This window comes from Lissotriton helveticus, chromosome 1_1 (assembly GCF_964261635.1).
Source record: "Lissotriton helveticus chromosome 1_1, aLisHel1.1, whole genome shotgun sequence".
NCBI lineage: Eukaryota > Metazoa > Chordata > Amphibia > Caudata > Salamandridae > Lissotriton > Lissotriton helveticus.
This window is the reverse complement of record NC_136057.1, coordinates 379,222,192-379,244,469: the sequence shown is the minus strand read 5'-3', so window position 1 is coordinate 379,244,469 and position 22,278 is coordinate 379,222,192. Positions and strand designations below refer to the sequence as shown.

The window sequence follows — 22,278 nt, the reverse complement described above, 5'->3', positions numbered from 1 at the left end:
AGATCTAGATTGTGTTAAGGAATACAATAGGTTAAGAAGAGAGTATGCGCCACATTTGCCTCAGTTTCCTTTGTTTGAGAAACGTCTGGTAGGCCGGAAACGAAGAAATGAGAACAATACTGGGGAGGTTATAGCAAAAAGACAAAAAGTGAATGAACCTAAAATTACAAGCAGAAACAAAAAGGATTCTGTTGAAGATGTTGTTGGTTTTCAGTTTGAAAACAGTTCTGGTGTCAACTGCTATGCTAATGTAGTAATTAATGTTTTGTTTTCTCTAAAAAATGTAAAAGAAGAGATTGTGGTCAATTCTGATCAAAGATTTTGCGGTTTGTTAAATTCTGTGTTAGAGAAATGTACCACTGATAGAAGAAACATAGAAAGTGTGTCTGAAATTCGAAATCTGTTAGACAGATGTTCAGGCCAAACACAATTCTCTCAAAATATTCAGCAAGATTGCCAGGAGTTTTTAATGTATATGCTTGATGTATTACATGCTGAAGGTGTAGATGTAGATCAGCTGTTTGGGCTTTCTTATCAATGGCAGCATGACTGCGAGAACTGTATGATATCAAGTACTACTAGTGTAGACTCAGAAAGATTTATATATTTAACTTTGCCAGACAGTAAATCAGTCTCCTTTAATAAGCTAGTAAAAGCTGCTAATCACAACATGGAGTGTAGCCAATGTAAATCTGAAATGATGTCCACATTATTTATACGAACATATGGCCAGTACGTCATTTTAATGTTCCAACGATGTAGGCCTGATGGAACAAAATTGACAACTTTAATAAAAAAATTTGTAGCTTCGCAGTTGTCAATATCAGGAAGGACTTTTGTAACTACAGCAATTATATATCATGACGGCTCGCACTTCGAACAAGGAGACCCGGGAGAGAAGACGGAAGCGGCAAGACGCTTACAGACACCAAGTCCGGAACAGGCTTCAAAAACAATAACCACGACTCCCCGTCTTTTCCAGACCCAAATCGATTGAATAGACACATCTTTCCCGGGCAACCCAGAATAAGCGCACTTCGCTTACGAGTAACTATACCACAATCTGCAACTACATTTGGATGGTCTTGGGCCCTTCCGGGTCGGAAATATCACCGGAAGAGCGACCGTTTGGTCTAATTCACAACCAATGGAGCCCTGAAGATTCGCAAGATGCGATGAAACACGTGTCGGCTGGTTGTTCATATGCTGAGTTGGAATAAACAAGGAGACCAAGAATTTTGGACTGACATCAAATTCTTTACATATTAAGTTGCATATTACTGTTGTTTCTCTGCGGTTTGAATTTCTCACATAAGGACATTGTATCCGCTTTTCACTTGTTAAGTGTGTGCATAGGGTTCGCCATTTTATGTTATTGCGGATCAGTGAGCCTGCTCGCTTCTCCTTGGGTGGTTATATGGTTATCCACCTACCCAGTTGCACCACACCACATTGATTCTATAGTGCTTTTACCCTGGCTGAGCGCCCATTCTCTGACAACCAAAAAACCATCCTGTCTTTAACAACATGGAGTGTAGCCAATGTAAATCTGAAATGATGTCCACATTATTTATACGAACATATGGCCAGTACGTCATTTTAATGTTCCAACGATGTAGGCCTGATGGAACAAAATTGACAACTTTAATAAAAAAATGTGTAGCTTCGCAGTTGTCAATATCAGGAAGGACTTTTGTAACTACAGCAATTATATATCATGACGGCCCTTCAATATCATCAGGACATTACACAGCTTATTTAAAGTCTAGAAATGGCTGGTCATTCTGCAATGATTCTGTTTTAATTTTCAAAAAAAAATTGCCGTATGACCTTAAAAACTCTTACCTGGTGTTTTTAAAACCAAAATTTTAGGGAAATAATCTCGGGATGTGCTCTGTGGAATTTCAAGAAGTTCTAATGGCTCCTACACAATTTGGCCTTGAGGATAAGTGTAGTTCAGAGACATAACTTCTAATCATAGGACTGGACATCATGGAGATATATATGCACTTTGAATGAGTTCAGAAAAACTGTTTCTTTTTATAAGCTAATTGAAGCAGCCAATCAAAACATGGAGTAGAGGGAATGTAAGTCTGCAATGCTGTCTACTGTTTTACATTGCTTTGTGATTAAAAGTGATGTAGAGAATTAAATAATTGTTGTAGTCATAGAGGTAGTGTAAGTCTGCTTCATATTAAGCAGTATCAGTGTCATAGGAAATGTAGAACATGACTGAGCAAGAAGGGGAAGATATTACTATTCCAGGATTGTGAAAATGATCTTCAACATTTTAATTCTGAAAGTTGCGGAAATGCCAAATGATGGGATTGGCTAACAAGAAATCCAAGAGTTATACATGGCTCTGACAAGATTTGGCCTTGTGGAATCTTGTGGTAGAGAGCAAGAAGTCATTTATTGTATGTAACATGTTTTTTAAAACGATGGAGATTTTCTTTCAGAAAGTGGCGGGCTGAAAGTAATAACAGCACAAAAGAGTGTAAGCTATTCATAGGACATCCTTGGACGTCATGGAAAGTAAGTTAACTTTAAGGAGTTCTGATTTTTGATTTCTGATGTTGTATGGGTTTTTTAAACACAATCATTTTGATTGTGGTTTTTTTTCCCCGCTGTTACATGATGAATACCTTCAAGTCACTGTTTTTAGTGAATTTTGATACATTCTGAGAACAGCAAAAATAAACCATTTAACATGTATAATTAATTCTGTACTGTTTGCATTTATGATGTATATGTAGAACTGTGTAGGAGGCATGGAGAAGGTGAGGCTTCTGTAAGTGTCAAAGTTGTTGCATGCAGTGCTGCACTTCTGCGTATTCTTTCATATGCTAGACTACATCTGCACAATGAGATACCTAAGCAAAGGAAACACAAGTGATGTGATTGTGAAATGAGCAAAATAAATTGCATGTATTTCAATTACATCACCTGTGTTTCCTATCATTACGAATCACATTGTGCAGATCAAGTTTAGGTCTGTCCAGGGAAACATAGGAGGTTTGGACTTTGTTGAAGATTGCAGTGGACATGACTCACTTCATTGGTAGACCTTCACATGTATTATGTCCTCTATTCTCTTCAACAACTCGAAATTTCATTTGCAACCCTGAGTAGGCCTCACCTGAAACAAAACTCTGGATAGTAGACATCTTATTGGCATCCTGAAGCAATTATTTTAAATTTTAGTGTCTTGCGACACTTTTCTGAGACAACAGCAATGCAAAAGATGCACCATGTTTTAAGATAGGCCTCACTTCATCCGCATCAAGATAGTGTTAGTTTAAAATGTATATCTTTAGGACTGTGTAGCTTCTGTAAGTGTCAAAGTTATTGAAAAACTGTTTGTCCTTCAATCTTTGCCCTTGTCTTTTGTAATTTTTTAATACATGTTTTTATATTTTTCAAATGTTTGTTCTCTCTTTCACAGATTGAAAGTATAAAAATAAAAAATGAGTAATTTAACGACAATTATAAGGTAAATATTTTGTACTCTTTTCGTTACATTTCTATCACATTGAACTACTATTAGTTCCACTGCTTCATTTCTTTAATCCTCAGTTTCCTGCCTTTGCTACTTCCCTCATTCCTTTCTCTATTACCTACTTACTCAACTCCTTCCACTCTTTTTCTCAGTCCCTTTCTTCTCATAGTTCCTCACTCTTGTTCACTCACTCCGTCTCTATTACTCTTAGTGTCTTTGACTGATCACTGTATCACTATTTGTTCATAATGCTTTCTCTGTGTAGTTGAAGCACACTAAGGGGCATATTATGAATGCAGCCAATAAAATTATTGCTCTTTTTATTGGCAGAAAACTGGTGCAAAAGCGGCTTTAGCGGCAGTTTTCTGCCGCAAAAGCAGCTTTAGCGACACATTTCTGCCGATAAAAGCTGCAAAACTTTTATTGCCTATGTTGATAATATGCCCCTATGTTATTTACATTAGGGCTATATTGTCCAGTATAACAATCAAAATTGCTCTCCAAAGACACCAGGCAAAGCAGACGCTCCCTCAAACAGATCACCAAGCGCAATTTACCCTACTTACAGCCTAGCCTGTTCTCTGTCGAGACTTTAGCAATCTTTAGAGCACAAGATAAGATCTTTTCACATGGAAGAGCCAGACGTATTGCAATTCTACTTAAGAAACAAGCATTGGCATAGACAATAGGTCTCGCCTTTGGGACCTTATACGTGTTTAGCCATGCAACAGTTGATGTTGCTGCACCAAGGATATTATGCTGCATAACTAAATACTTAGAAGGTCCCAAAGTCGATACCTATTGGCTATGCCAATGCTTGTTTTTCTTTCACGTCGTTATCTATTTTGTTTTTCACAATTATACCCTCTTCTGTCTGTTCTTTGGTAAATAGATCTATTAAACAGTATCTCTTCTTTACTCCCTATAGCTGTCTTTCTTGAAACATCACTCTCTGTTTACTTTCCTTATACTTACACTTTTTTTTTTTTTTAATTTTTTTTTTTGGTTAGCTCCCGGTCCGCGTACCGGGAAGCTAACCCGGGAGCGAACCAAAAGAAATAGAGCTTGCCAGAGTGCTAAACATTGTAGCAATTTTTTTGGAAAGGGAAGGTAGTTCTGAAAAGAACTTTTTTTTTTATATTTTTGTTGTTTTATATTTTTTATTTTTTTTGAACATTTTTTGTTTTTTTTTATTTTTTGAACGATTTTATAATTTTTTTTGTTTTTTTTGTGGGGGGGGAAACAACAAAAAACAGGCGTTGAAAAGGGCTCAACAGGAGCAAAAAAAAATTACTGGGGGCGGTTAGGGCAATCATGGTGTTCATACGCCAGGTTCAGTGCATTGATGCTCATGTTGCCACAAGCTAATAATGCACGACAGTGCATACATAAGTGAATCATGTGCCCAAAATTTGGTTGGATATTTGGCACAGTTTCCCGTGCCTCCTCTGGTGATAAAGAAACCGATGTTGTTGGTCTCGCCACAGGAGTTGGTCGAGGATTGTCCATCATATCCCTTAATTCCGCCCGGCTGTAATTTAGGGGATGTTTCCTCGTCATGTGCCTATGCATGGTATGATTACCATAGCTGTATTTTTTGTCCGTCCCTCTGGACAATTGTTCCTTGCATATGAGGCATGTTGCGTACCTGGCATTGACCTTTTTTTGGCCACGAGGGATGGAAAAAAACTGCCAGATGAAACTGGGTTTCTTTCTTGAAACCCGGGGCAACTCTTCCAGGAATTGTGGTTGTTCTCCCTCCTCATCCATCTCTTCATCTTCCTCCTCAGTGTTGGTAACCACCTGGGGAGGTGGTCCTCTCTTCCCATGAGGAGGTGGAGGTGGTGGTGGGGGTGCACCAGCTGAAGCAATCAGTGAAGCCATTTTCATACAATCAAAATAGGTCTTCCAAGAAGCAAAATAGGTCTTCCTCTCACAATAATGAAAGTCAGAGTGAGGAAAGAAGGAGTGGTTTTCATCATTTGGAAAAAACAATACTTCTCAACCAATGAAAAGTGTTATTTTTAGGTCACATGACCTAGCCTTCCATAATTATGAAACTAAAAGTGAAATGAACCAATGAAAAGTTTTATTAACAAGTCACATGACCTCTCACGCTCATGTTACGCGCTGCGGAACGCTCCCCGGTTAGCTTCCGGGTCGCTCCCCTTCGCGCCCCGGTCCGCGCCCCGGGACACTTCCGGGTGCGCTAACGCGATACGTCACAAGACGCATTTCGCGGCAACGCGATACGTCGCGCTTTCGCGCCGGGGATCGCTTCCGGGGAGTTGCGTTTCGCGCCTCGGTCCGCGCCCCGGGGCACTTCCGGGTGCGCTAACGCAGTACGTCATAAGACGCATTACGCGGCAACGCGATACCGTCACTATGTTGATTTGTTACCGGTTCGCGGACCGGATCGCGGAATCGAATTGAGCTAACGGGAAGCTTCCCGGTTAGCGGACCGGGAGCGAAACAAAAAAAATATTTAAAAAATTTTATTAATAAACATATCAAATATATTTTTGGATTTAAAGAAGAATACATTTTACAGCTGTAGATATTAGCTTTTAAAAAACCAATGAAATTCACTGAAAAAACCATAGGTTATAGACCATATATAGTTAGGAATTAGCATTTACAAAACCTTGAAAATTCACTGAAAAAACCATAGGTTATAGACCATATATAGTTAGGAATTAGCATTTAAAAAACCTTATTTTACTCACACAAAACCATTGAAATTCCATATATAGTTAGTTGTACTAACTATATATCGCGCACCCGCAATCCACTGCTGATGATGTCACATATTACATCATTCATGACATGGTCAGTGACATCACTGATGACATCACTGATGACATCTCAAATGACATCACTGATGACATCACTGATGACATCTCAAATGACATCACTGATGACATCACTGATGACATCTCATTTGACATTACTGATCACATCACTGATGACATCATTCATGTGATAATACGATGAACTTCTTCAGACTGTAATATAACCTTAGATACACTCAGTGTAAACAGACACTCACAGACTGTCACTCCTCCATGAAGTTACACACACACCTAGTCAGTCATGCAAAGAATCAATCGCACCTCCATTTTCTCAACTATACAGTTATACACACCTTACTTATTCAAACACATACTAACACATATTTACTCTCTTATACAATCCCGGATACAAGTTCACAATGATCCATACAGCCACTCACACATTCACTGGCTCTTATGCACAGTTATTTATATATGTCAACTCTCACATGTACTGTGTTTTACATATGTACTTACTTTGACATGTAGCACTGAGATATCCATTCACTCACCAATACACTCATGCACACAGTCAACCGCCCATACAGCTGTTTCCACATGCACTTTTGAACCCATACATCTAGTGAATCAACTGCTCACACATCTATGCACAGAGTCATACACCTCCCAGACACCCACACACACACTCAGTCTCCCATACAAATACATGGGCAACCAATCAATAACCCATATAGTTACTCATATAGCTACTGATCAACACATGCAGCAGTTTACAGAACAAAAGATATAATGATGCAGAAATTAAGACAGTTTAGTCACTAACCCATGCACTCAGTGAGACACATTTAATCACTCACTCATACAGTCAGTCATGCACCTACTAAATCCTTCATCCAGACACTTATAAATCCACTCATTCTTCAATATGTAAGACATATTTTAACTTTACAGAAACATACAGTCACTGGATGTTGTCATCAGTGATGTCATCACTGATGTCATTTGAGATGTCATCAGTGATGTCATCAGTGATGTCATTTGAGATGTCATCAGTGATGTCATCAGTGATGTCACTGACCATGTCATGAATGATGTAATATGTGACATCATCAGCAGTGGATTGCGGGTGCGCGATATATAGTTAGTACAACTAACTATATATGGAATTTCAATGGTTTTGTGTGAGTAAAATAAGGTTTTTTAAATGCTAATTCCTAACTATATATGGTCTATAACCTATGGTTTTTTCAGTGAATATATATATATTTATCTATTTATATAAAAAAACGAAAGTATGTCTGTCTGTCTGTCATGATTTTATTACCACACAGAAAAAACAATAACTGTGCTGTGTGGCTCTGGGTGCTGCAGGAACTCTATCATTCTTAATTCCATCTCAAAATTTTGTCTGAACAAAATGTTGTGTCTAGACCTCATGTGCATGTGTCTGGATTTGGAAATAAAATCCTAATAATTATTTTTAATTGGTGGAGTGAACTCACCTGGCTGTCCAATCCTAGGAGAATAATCATCAGGAAAAAGAAACAGGCCCAAAGTTGTGAGAAAGGCATCATGGAGACAGCTCGTGGATAAGCAATGAATGCCAGGCCGGGACCTGCAATAAAAAACAGAATTAACCAAGAGGAGGGCACTGTAGCAAATAGCCTAAGCAAAATGATCTTTCTCTTGTTAAGATGAGCATACATAATATACAACTGACACTGTCAATGCTACAAATACAAATCACTTATGCAGTCAAATAAGACAATGTTCGCCACTTGGTAGAGACAAAGTGCCTGCTTTAGAGATTGGCAGATGAAATACATGAGGGATATCCGGCCCACCATGGTACAACTGCATTATATCATATGGCACTGATAATACAGCAGATGGGACAACACTGAACTGGTTGACATTCTTTTTACATGGCCGTAACCAACAGGTCTTGACTCACCCCTTCACCTCGCCCACTAATCCTCTGAATTGGGGAGTTCCCCAGGGTTCGGCCCTGAGCCGGCTTCTCTTTAATGTCTATTTAACACCTTTTGCGGAGCTTATCAGCAAAATGGGGATTAAGGTAACATCATACGCTGATGATACTCAGCTGTTGTTCCCTTCTAGCAGAATGTCAGATTTTACCTTTGACCCGCTAAAAGAATGCCTCAAAAACATCGCTGACTGGATGAACCGCAATTTCTTAAAACGTAACGCGGACAAGACAGAGGTCCTCTTTTTTCACCAACCCACTCCTCCCCCGTCCAATGCATGGTGGCCATCAGAATTGGACAACGCACCCACTCCGAAGGACTCGGTCAGAAATCTGGGTGTGAGATGGGAAAAAGATTTGTCCCTCTCGACCCATGTACAATCAGTTTCGGCGGTCTGTTTTGGCAAATTAAAACTATCAGGAAATGTATAAACTTCCTGCCTGATTAAACCCGCAAAACCATGGTCCATGCTCTAATCACCTCCCACCTTGATTATGTGAACAGCCTGTATATGGGTCTGCTGCTCTGCCGGATCAATAGACTCCAGATCATTCAAAATGCCGCAGCCCGACTGGTCTGCAGTGTCCTGCTTCGGCATTGCTTTTTTCCTTATCTCAGGCAACTGCACTGGCTGTCAATAACCAAACGGATTGAATTAAGGCCCTGATGTTTGCCTTTCGAGCAGACAAAGGGAGAGGGCCTACCTATCTGAGGAGGAGACTCCACCGGTATCAACAAGACAGACCTTTAAGGTCTAACAACAAACGTTTTCTCTCCATACCACGTTTTGCGAACGCAAGAATGGGAAGCAGAACATTTGAGGTGGTATCACCAAATGCTGGAGCAACCTCCCCCTTCATTTATGCATGATGCAGTCCGAATAGAAATTCAGAAAGGCCTTGAAAACTTGGCTTTTTAGTCAGAATGACTAATTTTGCGCTGTCCTCTACCTTGTTCACTGTCTGTTATAGCGCCGGTACAAAAGGGGGTGGTGACATCCCATTTGGGGTAGCTGCGCGCTCTACAAATGCCTTTTATTATTATTATTATTATCCTTCATGTGTGTGCTGGAGTATCCCATCCCCTAAAATCTAAGAGACTGATTAAGAGTTTGGAGAATACAGGAATGTCCTCCTTGTCTGTCTTGCCCTCCCCCGGACATCTCTCAAAACTGACAGGAACCGCTGTCACAGCTGTTCCTCTGAATGGTATATAAGTCAAACAGGCAGCTCCGTCAAACATGACAGCCATCTGTCAAACTTTTACATAGCTTTACTTTTTTTCCATTCCATTCCATTGATTCCTATGGGCCTTGAAGCCCATAGGAATCAATGGGCAATACCGATTCGGTATTTACCGAATCAGTAAATACAGAATCCTGCAAGGGTGTAGGGGCTGTAACTTTGACACCCTCTAGCACCCCAAGTACAGGCTTGTGTGACATGTGGCACACATACATGCCCTAAGGGCATGTCTGTGGGTCACATGGCACAGGTGTGCATGCACAGATGTGCATGCACACCTGAATTCGGTATTTTACCACACAATAGGATTGTGTGGTAAAATGCCGACTCTTAAGGGCCTGTGGCACTCTTAGGAGTGTCAGCTACATATGGATTTACCGATTCGGTAAATATACCGATTCGGTATTTTACTGAATCGGTATATTTACCGAATAGGTAAAATTACCGAATCTTCAAATAACATGCCCCTACATCTGAAAACCCTAATACCGGTCGGAAATGACCGAAATCGGCCGTTTCCGACCGGTATTAGGGCTCCTACATCTGGCCCCTGGTCTCTTACTGTTTGCCTGTGTTCAGTATCGAAGCCATAGCTGCTTACATGTAAATATAGAATTCCTTCCTCCCACCTCCTCCTAATGCCACAGTTGAGTTAGTGCTGCCTACGTGCCATGCCTACCACTCAGTTGAATGTATTTATTTTGCCAGTTGAGCTTCCTTTTAGTAGGATATTTATTTTGTTTTGGGCTTTCTTTTAAAGAGGATTGGGCTTGTTGAAGTCTTGTTTCCCATACCTCCTTGTGACTGGCGCTCCCGTGCTTCATGCTAGAGGGAGGTGGGTTCTGCCCTCGGCTTTCCTGGCTTACTCTCTTTGCACTGTTCATTCTTGTTTTCTTATTTCAGCTCTTCCATTGTCTGTCGCGCATCTGATTTCTGGGAAAAAAGGCAACAAGATGCCCTTGAGCTTCATGCTCTGTGAGTGGCATACCACGCATTGAAATGAGTTGCTACTGCAGGGTCGTGGCCCAGAGACATCCGTTCTCTCACATAACTCCCTTCTCTGAGTAGCCCTGTGTCTCTAACACCTGAAACAGCGCATAATAAAAACACTGCTACGGACACTGTTTGTTTATGTGGCCATTTCAGAACGGCTGAGGTAATCTATTCCCTTACTCGTGCACCTTGGAACTCGAAAGTCTGTCAGCGAAACACTTGTCTTTCAAGGGGTTTTGTTCAGCAGGAGATGTTTGTAAGAGGACATGTATGGTGCTGCCGGTCCCTCACACTACATGGTCAAACAGCTACTGTAGAATCTGGCAGCAAGTAGCAAGAAACAAATGGAAAGTTAACTGGCTCTAGGAAAAAGTGTATTAGGGATCTAGGGGTGTCAGCTCCCACATAGACACCCCGTATCACACAGTATCAACTTTCTTCATACGGCAAAGAGACGATATCATACAGTGATACAAACTGATCCTGGGAATCCTTTCAGGGAGAGGTTTCCTGCTCTTGTTCTGGGGCTCTGGCAGCCCGACATCTATTAGGAGTTTTACAGCTTCCAAAGCACGTTGGCATCATTTTCTCTCATGGGGTAACAATATTTCAAAGTTGGCTGGTCCCTTTCAACTTTGGGATGTTTGATGAATTTGCAAACAAATATCCATACAAATCTGCACACATGCAAAAAGAGTCTAATGTACTACCCACATGCTACATCAAGTGTGATGCCACCTGCAATTTTGTATACACTGCACTGGGAAGTACACATCCAAAACAGAACTAAAAAGGCATTCGGAAGGATTCACTGAACCTCTGCCTGTTATTATTAATTAGCCTAGCATTCTGTTTATGAATCTGGTTAATGAAGGGATTGAGGCTCCAGACAGGTGGCAGACCTCCATCTCTGCATTCATATTTGCATAATATTTTTTTTATATTGCTGCAATAAAACAAGCATTGACAAAGCATCGTTTTGGCTGTCATTTGCTCATGCTTAGTATTACGTGAACCAGAGTGGGTGGTAGTGTTGAGAGGCATTACATTAACGGGACCATATTTTGTTTTATCTGCCCACTTAATCAGGACCAAAATAATGTAATTCTGACAAATCAAACAAAGGCTTATGGCTCCAACTGGGTATGTCTGTGCCTTCCATGCAACATGAGGTTGACAAAACACTGAAGCAATGAGAATGAGACTGCATGACCCACTGTATAGTAATTGTATAGTTATTCTATCCTTGGCGGCACAGCACCCAGGATATTATACTGCATCACTAAACACTTAAAAGGTCCCTAAGCCTACTGCACTCTAACCCAAAATACATAGGTAAAATACATTGTCATTTACAACGCCAATAGCTCCAAGTTTTTCAAATACGAGACCTATTGCATTGCAAACGTGAATTTAAATTGGTTGTATTTCGTTACAACGCATTCCGTTGCAACGCATGCCTTTACCGCGCATGAGTTACAACGCGAATGCGATTACTACGCATAACCTTTACCACTAAAATGCCTTTACCACGCATTTTTTTACAATGATTTTCATTGTAAATCTATGCATGTTAATGGCATTTTTTTTGGTAAAGGTTATCTCTGAACCCTTCCCCTATTCTATAAACTCCTTTCGATTCCCACCCACAAAACCTTTTATTAAATACCCCTCCCCTTAACCAAAATAATTTACCCCATCTTTTCACAACCCCCTTATCCCTTAAATTTTTCTTTTTAAAAACTAAAATCACCCTTACCTTTCCTCAACCTCTCCTCTCCAAGCTCTTCTGATGTGACGTTGTATGTCGTAAAGAGGAAGCGGAAGTCTCTTTCCGTTTCCTCTTACGACGCCGATTGCCTCCACAGTGCGACAGAAACAGGTGAAGAGGGTCAACGATTGTCCCTATATTAAAAAAAGGTGACAAAATGGACCCTAACAACTACCGACTAGTAGCCCTCCTCGACAATGATGCAAAATACTTTGCGGGAACCCTCTTAGAGGAGATCGTGCTTTGGGCGGATTCAAATCAGATCATACCACTGAACCAGACCGGATTCCGAAAAAATACCGGAACAGCTACCAATATTCTGGCCATCTCTCTAATGATCGATGCAGCAAAAATAAAAAAACTGCCGCTGGACATGTGCTACATCGATTTTAGTGCAGCGTTTGATAACATTGAGAGAGGCAGACTTTGGGGGAAACTGGCTCAATGGGGATTACCGCAGCCGATTCTAAGCATGCTGAAGCTTCTACACTCGGATACCTGGGTGCAGGTGAAGCTAGGAGGCGGCACACATCTGTCATCTAAAGTCCGCACCACCAAAGGCCTCAAGCAAGGGTGCGTGCTTGCTCCGATATTGTTCAATCTATTTATGGCGGATCTATCAGGTTTACTCAACACATGCAACTCGCATTCCCCGAGGCTGGGAGGGAAAATCTTGAGCAACCTGTTGTATGCGGATGATGTTGTGTTACTCAGCCACACTTACATCGGCCTCCAGCATCTTCTGATCCAATTGAACAGCTATGCTATGGAAAATAAACTTAAAATAAATTTGAGCAAGACACGCACCATGTCGATCAACACAAAGAAGAAGATTCAGAAATCATGGGCCCTAGGCGGCCAAAAAATAGAGTCTGCACTCGTTTACAAATACCTGGGAGTCCTCTTTGATAGAGATGGCACTTTTGCACAGCAAAAGCAGGAAGCGAAAAGGAGAGGGGCGTGCATTGCCGTCACACTAAAAAACATAGCCAATCAATTGATGGGGCCAATTCTAACCCCCTATCTGAGAGCTATTCAGGCTAAGCTAGTCCCTTCTATCTGCTATGGCAGCGAGGCGCTTCGTGGGAGAGACTCCAAGAACCTGGACATAATCCAGACAAAAGCTTATAGAATAATGTTTTCGCTCCCGTCCTATACATCGCCTGCCCAACTCAGGCTGGAATTTGGTTTGCAAAAGCAAGTTGTTGCCAGACAGGGAGCATACATCATCTGCTGCCACAAACTTCGCTCGGCTACCACCAACACTCTAAACTCGCTGCTATGCCAAGATATTCAAAACAGGGACACATCTCAGGCAAGATCCTACCTGCAGGAAGCCCTGGGGGCCACCAATCTAACTGCGATCTGGGACATGCAACTTGGGCATAACCAATTCAAAAAACTAGTCTGGAAAACGGTCAAAACTCTATCCTTACTAGAGGATAAGGCCACATTCGCCAAAAGAAAACACGCTTGGATGACATTAAATTCGTACAAATCGTTGTCATCACAACCATACTTCAGTCAGGGTTATCCTAAGACCACAAAACTGAAATTCTTGAAATACAGTGTAGTGTAGTTCCTATCATCCCAATAGGCTCTGCGCATTGGAATAATACCTTCAATAGTATAGGCCTAGACCAGACGTTAACTAGGTCTACTACTGTCGATATTAGACTTAAAGTTTTGGGTTTGCCAGCTTAGCTCAGAGTTCACTAGAAACTTTCTCGAATGTTCAGGAAGGAATTAACTTCCCTGATTAGACAAGAAGGGATTTAGTTTCTGACAACCATAGAACATGACAACTTTGCTCTCCCCTAATCAAGAGTATATCTCGAGAGTCGTGTGAACAAAAGGAAATTTATTTTACTCAGTCAGTACGTGCATTCTTAGTCTCATCAGATTGTAGAGAAAAGGAAGAGACGGGCGTGTTCAATAAAAGATGTTATTTATTGATCAGTCTCTTTTCTCGTACAAGAGAAATGGATCGATATTATTGCAATACTTATAGTTAAGTAAAGTGCATACATTAAAAGCAGTAGTATAAAATAATACTGTAAAACATTGATATGGTTTCTAAGCCATATGAAGGTTTAAAATGAATAAAATAGATTACATACATATATACATTGGACTAAACGTACTCAACTGGTGTTTCTAAATACGCCTACCCCGTGTACCTGACCTAAGCCTAATACGTGGGCGGGAATAGAAAGTTACAGTTTAAGTTAAGTTTGTTTTTGCCAAGTGACTGACTAAAGAATTCTCTGCGAGGGGTTATTCAGTTCTGTACCTGGAATTTAGGATGGATGAGGGATGGTATCTCTCTCTCTGGTCTCGATATTCCAGGCTGCCTGCGAGGGCTACCCGGAAGCGCCGGTGCTGGATTTCTCGGCAGGAGAAAGCAGCGCGTCTCGTTCTCAGCGCGTCAGGAAGGCGGGGCTGCGCCAGCGGGGTCTGCTCTGCTCTGGGCTTCGGCAAGTCTGGCTGCTCCGATCTCGTCACCACCGCGTGTGTTTGCATAGGGCAATATCGGTAATATTTATACCTTTAAGGTGCCGAGATTGACGTAAGGATGGACATAGATACGTCAATAAGGATGTCATACGACTTGGTGGTTAGCACATTCTTTTGCTGAAGTTCTCGGTGAAATCAAAACAATGGCCGCAGGGTTTTTCCCAGGTTGTCATAGGTTTGATTTGTTTAGAGAACTCCGTATGCCTTATCAGGGGCTGGAGGAATATCGCTTGTCTAATTAGATTGCAAGCGTTATGACCTAATCAGATAACACGTTCCTGTGCCGTAGTGTGGCTTAATCAGATAACGTTTCTGCATCATGGGGGTTTTCTGCCTCATGGGCTGACTGCTAGTTAACTTGTTAACCAGAATAGGGTCAGGAATAGGGGGATCGATACAGAACCTATAGGAATACATCACACCCACTCCACGATAACTATGGACATATTTACTAATCTAGGCATAGTAAACATAGTACAACATACTATAGAGTATTGTGTATACCTTACCACCCCAAAATAGATAAATGCATTTTGAAATTTTTCAAATATACGGGGAAAAAATGCAGTCATAAGCAATATATGCACTCAAGCTGTAGAATAATGCTAAAGAAATCACGCATTTTCATACATTATTGCTATTTGGTATATGAGAATTTACACATGAAATGGCTCTTAATACAGAAAAAAGGTTCGAGACCATTCCATCACAGAATAAAATATTTATGAACATACCAGCGGGCAGCTAATGTCTATAAAGTTTCTAAAAATAGAAATTTTAGTTCTCTAAGAATAGTTCTTACTTTAAGCAGAAGATAAGTGTCCCGAAAAATATGCAAAAATTTAGGGGCTGCTGAAAAAATTGCTGTCCGTGAACTGGAGGGAAAATTGTTCATGTGACTTTATTATTAAAGTTGAAGGCCAAATTCAGGGAACGCCGTGTGCGAGCTTGCTCAAAAGTTTCTTAGGCTTTCGAAAAAGCTGTCAACAGCTTCCTGGGAAAGTTCCACTAACTCGGAAAAAGGTGTAACCATGCATTCGTGTGCATGATTGTCTCCATTGACATTCTGATTAGGATTGCTGACAGAAGGTCGTACCTGATCGATGCTGCTTTCATCTTGAACTTCACTACCCCTTAATCGTAGTGGTGAAGCTTCCACGAATGCCGTCATCAGGATTGGTAGCCGTTGAGGGCAGCACAAAGCATGAGCCTTGATTGGACTCAACAATGTTTCTGCATCCATTGGCGCATCCAATTGTAGCGTCAGACAGGTGTCTAACACGCATTCTTCTCCGCATAGCAGGCACCTTAATACAGGTAAAACACATCGTTGCCACATTGGTCGAAATGATAGAAACCAAGTCATGTTCAGGTCTCTAAGCCGGGAGAGTCCCAGGATTTTTGATATCCGGTCCCGGTATCCAATGGCTAGGATTGTTTCTTCCCTTGTCGCAGGTGTTTTGTCTGTGACACAGTTTGCCATAACGAAAAATTAGGACCAAGAATAGGATTCCTGCAATTAGTCCCAAAATGAGGGGAAGTCCGCCAAAAATCGAATGGACGAAATCTGGAAAAATACCCAGTATGGCTTTGAATGGTGTTAATGCCATCGAAAATACTGTCTTAAATACCTTTGAGACCCCATTGGTATCAGAAATATTTAAGATTTCGTTCAGGATTTCCGCGAAATGTATGGGGGAATTAGTTGATAATAAAGAGTGTATCTCTGCAGTCGTCCTTGCGACTTGTAGATCATACGTTTCTTTTGATGACGTGAGTCTGGTTGGCGTCTGAAGAAGCACTGTTTTCATTCTGCTTAAAGTATCTATTCGAATAGAAGTAATTTTCAAGTTGGGCCATGCCCTTGCCTCCCTGTCTGGAAAGGAGCTGGGGAACAATGAGTGTCCACAGCACTTGACCTTCGCAGTCGTAGTTACGAGATAAGGAGTCCCGGGCATAAGACTACAACATCTGCGATCTACAATTAGAATGTAACTCCCATTATAGAGTCTTTGAAAGAATGGTTCTATCTCTGTTGCAGGTGTGCCTAGCTGGTGACATGAAAGGTTATTTGAGTTCCCTTCACAGGCTCCATGCAAACTAATTCCGTTACACAGAAGTGTGCCGCTTAGTGACATCGCACAATTATTGCCACTAAGAAACACTTTCTGTCCTTTATTACTGACACATGCATGTGAATAGGGCAGGTTCCATGTTGTTTTAATGTACCCCTTTCCCAATTTCTCGTACATGCCAGCCTGTATATATTTTTGGCAGTATTGAAACCTGAAGGTAGATATTGGAATATTAATTATCCCATGTATTATCCATTCACTGACAGGTCGTTCTGACATTGTCACTGGTAATCTTTCGAGTTTCTCAATGCTCAGGATTGTATAATCAGCACCCTTTTGTGCCATACTGATTTGTCTATCAGTAAGGTTAAAGATATTAAATAGTGACGTTGTGTTGATTAAACGCCAAGGCACATAGCCTGAACGCAGATTTTGTAACGTCCAGCCAAGCTGTACAATAGAACGCAATTGAGACTGACCGTGTTGTAACAACAGTAAGTCCTGCGATATTATGTCGATTGCTGAAGACACAATGCTGTCCAGAGAAAAAATTCTGGAGGACAGAGTCATTAACCCATTGTCCACTACAGAAAGTGATTTTTCCAAATTAATACGGTCAATTTCCCGTATTCTTTCTGCTGTCTCAATTTGAGTAACCTTCCAGGCCTCATTGTATGCTGCATATACAGAGGCTGCTATGAAACGTTTTTGACGCTGTTTGCGTGGTCCCATAATGAAATCACGCAAGTCAGCACCATCAGTAAGTAAAGTTAGGTGTTGCTTAATTTCTGCCAGTGTGGAGGTCTGTAGCCATTGAAGGCATAATTTGCCCACACTGTAGGTGGTTATTATCCCTGGGTGATGTCTTTGGGGATATCTAGGGTCTGGCCTGGTCATTTTGAACCCCTGTGTTTTGTTCAGGAATCTGTCTCGACAGTTATTAGTATCTGTGGGCCAGATCAACCACTGTTTCCAATCAGGATGTGTTCTGTTTTGGTTTAATACATAGTTTACGTCTATCTCCTCATCTATTGAGCTATTGCTGTACATTGTCGGTTTAGGAATAGACGGTTTATTTAAGTCTTTGATTTTGGCTAAGCCAAGACAGGTAGTTTGTTGAACAGTGTCATTTAAAAATATAATTTGTTCTGGGATCATGCAGGCTCTAAACAAAGATTCTATACCCTGTACTTGCCATTCTTTTGTACCCCAAACACTTTTCAATTCAACATTTTTGTCCCAATAATCAAAACCAAAAGTATTCATTTGTTCAAAGAATGAGCCTGAATATATCAATTTCGTGTTTGTTATCATGGTCTTTGTCCCTGTCTTATTTGACAATTTGAAATAAAATGTTTCAGCATTACTTGTGTTAAAACCTGAAAAGTATGAATATTTGTCATAGACGGTTCTTGAGCTTCCTTTTGGAGGTGTTGCACAATGTTCCCATTGATTATAATTTAAAACATTTCTAGGTTGTGCAGATCTATGTAAAAAATGGTTACCATAGTGGTTGTAGCAATACATACTATCATAATTTGTAGAACCCTGCAAATAATCATGTTTGGTAAATTTAGCAGACATTACTAAGTCAGACATCATATTATTAATGCTTTCGAAGTCCCAGTCATCTGCAAATGAGCTTGGTTTTACAAAGTCACTCAATGAGATCTTAATTTGGTGTGGATATTTCAGGATTTCAACAGGACCATAGATTTCGTAGTCAGTGTTGTCCCATGCTACCCCACCCGGTATAGGATTGGCTGTGAAGTTGACTGAAGAAAGTTCTCTTTTCTCGACGTGTGAAGATGTGTGTGGTTTGAGGATCAAGTTGATTTTCTGACTTGCTGTGTCCATTTTAGCATATTTTCCCTCAATGAAGCGTCCCAAAGTTAGTACCATGATGAGCCAAAGTATGAGGATAAATGCACCAAAACCCACCCAAAATTCAAGCCATGGAGAAATCAGATATGTTTCTTTCAGTTGTTTCAAAAGTTCTTTAGCTTTATCTTTAAAGGTTTTTGATGATGGCTGTGTCTTTGATTCACTGAAGCCTTCAGAGGAATCATCGAAGTTTATGAAGTAACCGGATGCAGTTCTGTCAATTGTTCCAATTGTTTCAGGATTACTGTTCCTTGCATTTTCACTTGGTACTTCATTGTAGATTGGTGTGTCTCTGCTAAATGTCTTTATTTGGGTTTTCAGAGGTCTAAGTTCCATTGCATTGTTGCATAGTCCTTGTTGTTCTTCTGTAGGCGTTTCGAATGTGATGAGCCTCTTTGTTAGGACCTCTGTACTGGTAGCAAACCTTGGTGTTCTGCTACTTATTGGGAGTCCACTTGGCCTACTATTTGTTATCGGCCACATGATTGTGGTTTTACCAGGTCGATGGATACAACTCGGTTCTCCTTTTTACCAGCAAGGGGCGGTAATACAACTGATCTTGTCCCGTTGATAGACAAGACAGGAACTGCTTTTCTGTAAGAAGGCCCAAATTCCTTCTTTACCGCGATCTTCTCCCTGACTAGATCCCCGACTTTTGGAATCCAGACAGGTCTTGCTGGGACAGGTGGTGGTTCTTCAGTGGTAGTTGGCTGCTGTTTCAACTTTATGTTGCTCAGGTCTTTTCTTGTTTCGTTTAAGTCCTGTAAAATAGCCAAACGGTCTTTGATATCAAAGCTTTTTTCCTTCACCACTGAAGTCTGACTATCAAGGTCAGAGATTAACATCCTAGTTCCAAATAATAATTCGTACGGACTGAATCCCTTCAGAGAATTTCTTGGCAGGTTATTTAGACTACGTTGGACACTTATTAAATGTTTGACCCACCCAGCTCCCGAACCTAATATCCTTTCCGTTATAGATTGCTTTATGCCTTGGTTTTTTCTTTACACCATCCCGTATCCCTCAGGAAGGAAGTGAGAAGATTCCCGCTGTGCTATGCTCATTTGGCCATGTTTCCCCCCAGGCTGGAGGGCTTGAGTGAAAACAATGGTCAAACGTAGCATGCTCTTAGCGTATATGCCATTTAGACTCGCAAATCTTTGTATAACAGTCCAGACGTCAGCCGAGTGCTGGTGATCTACATTATAAGTGGAAACTAGCCTGTATATGTTAATCGCAAGCCTTGCTTTTTACTGGTGATTTCTTCTGGAGTGAAACGACACGGTATTACACCGTTCCTCTCACCTCTGCGATTCCTGTTGCAGTTGGGGCAGTTTTTTACAAACTCGGTGTGATGCAGGCTCATGCCTGGCCACCAGTACCTTGATTGTAATTCTTCCAGAGAATCTTTTAGTTTGAGGTGTCTGAGACCCTCGCCCATATGTGCGTCTGCGATTAACAAGTTTCTCCTGTCCATGTTTGGAATCACTCTATCCCCCACTCCAGGGATTCGAGCAAAAGGGACGGAGTTTGCATCGATTATGTATGTATAATTGAGTGGATAGTTGATCGGTAGTGCTGAGCAGTCGCCTTTTGATGACGTTTTCACCGCCAGCACTGTTTCACCGTCAATGTATTTTAATGTACGCTTTTTTCGAACTACGGAAGCCGATTTAGCTGCTACCGCTGTGGCTGTCTCAGCCAATGAATTCCCTGCAACGTGAACGCCATCACGCTGATGACTCAGTGAGTGTGTCACGTGAGTCTTTGGTAGTTCTTTTTGTAACAGAACTATTTGTTCCCAAAGCAGTTTTTGCTTTATTGTTGCACCTGTGTCATCTTTGTAACCGTTTTGGATCCATGTCTGCAAATCCTTGTTGTATGATTTGACGCAGTAATATGAATCAGACACTATAAGTGTCGGGAATTCGCGATCCGCATTATCTAGCGCCATTTTCAATGCTAATATTTCAGTCTGTTGTTCTGAATTAGTTTCTACTGAGTGTGTTTTTGTTAATAGAGGTCTTAGTTTACCTCCGCGCCACACTTCTTTTGTAATCCCACATGTGGGGTTGTATGCTTGTTCTCCCCAAACGGAGGGTTGAGCATGTCCGTCTGTATAGATTACACAAGCGTAGTGTCGTAAGGGCAGAATGTCGATTGGCAGAGGGAATGTTCTTTCATATTCTAGATTTTTTAATTCTTCTAGTTCTGGATAAAAGTAGTAGTATACTTTGTCCGTTGTGATTGAATTCACCCATTGTATCCATTCAGGATTCAATGCTGTTGTTGGTGAATTACATGGGGCTGTTAATGCCTCAAAGGCTGGTTCTGCTGTTCTGACTGTGATGTGTCTACCGTCAGCTTGATCTTTTTCTCTAGCTATTGCGGTTTGAACTGCATGAATAATTTTTTCTTTAATACTGAACTTCTTTTCAGTTTCTGTGTACAAGTGTGATTTGAATGCAATTGGTACCTTTTCTCCCTCATTAGAGGTCAGGTATGTGAATCCGCATCTTCCTGGGATGACTCGAATCACAAGATTGCGTGTGTTATCACGTGTTTCTAATTTTGCTTTAATTAACATGTCTGTTTGTAATGATCTCAAAATTTCTGTGTGTATTTGAGTCCAATTGGTTCTTTTAAAATCTGGTTTTATTAGATCATAAAGGGGTTTGACCCTTTCTGCGTAATTTGCAATGTATGTTCTTCCGAAATTTAGGAAGCCTAGAATTGACTGTAGGTTTTTTAGTGTTCTAGGTGCTTGGAGTACGGCACATTTCTCTAGGAAATTGTAAGCCAGGCTTTTGCCTTCACTTGATAATTCATATCCTAAGAACAGGACTGTCAGATGGGCAATTCTGGATTTTTTAAAGTTGAATTTGTAACCCTCTGCTGCGAACCCAAGTATTATGGTGTTCACTCTCTTCAAGTGAGTATCCAAGTCATCATCCGTTAAGTAAATGTCGTCGACATAAGATAATGCTTCGTCATCATATGTTTGTAGTAATTCTGTTACTCTCGCTGAGAATACCCCCGGGCTGTTCTTGTACCCCTGGGCTAACCGACAGAATTGTTTTTGAGTGCCATTTATTGAGAATGCAGACAAGTATCTGCTCTCTGGTGCTATGTTTTGACAAAAGAATCCATTAGAGATGTCTAATGTTGTTTTGTATTTTTTGCGCACTATGTTATTCATTAGTGCAGCACTATGCGAATTTTGCACTGCAAAAGTTTCGCAACATGAGTTAAGGTGTCGGTAATCCAAAACTAGACGATATGAATTGTCTGGTTTGGAGACCGGAAACAAAGGGTTGTTCTTTTGTGAGGTGCAAGTTTCAATCACCCCTTGGTATTCTAGCTGATCTAAGATTTCTTTTACCTGTTTTTTAGCTTCTTGCTTAATTGGGTACTGCCTTTGTGCAGTAGGTTGTGATTTTAGCTGGATTTTGTGAGGAGGAGAGTCCTCATCCCATCCTACGTGATTTTTATATAAAGCAGGAGCTTGAGCTACT

General features: G+C 40.9%; 1 protein-coding gene across 4 annotated transcripts in view; it reads right to left on the bottom strand.

Annotated features, from left to right (window-relative positions):
* LOC144809415 (sodium- and chloride-dependent GABA transporter 2-like) overlaps nt 1-22,278 on the bottom strand; it is a 944,332-nt gene that overhangs the window by 227,970 nt on the left and 694,084 nt on the right. For all 4 annotated transcript variants that reach the window (XM_078673711.1, XM_078673714.1, XM_078673713.1 and 1 more), the window contains one exon: nt 7,794-7,906. In XM_078673711.1, coding sequence (XP_078529837.1) covers nt 7,794-7,906 — 113 coding nt within the window. The remainder of the gene's footprint in view (nt 1-7,793; nt 7,907-22,278) is intronic.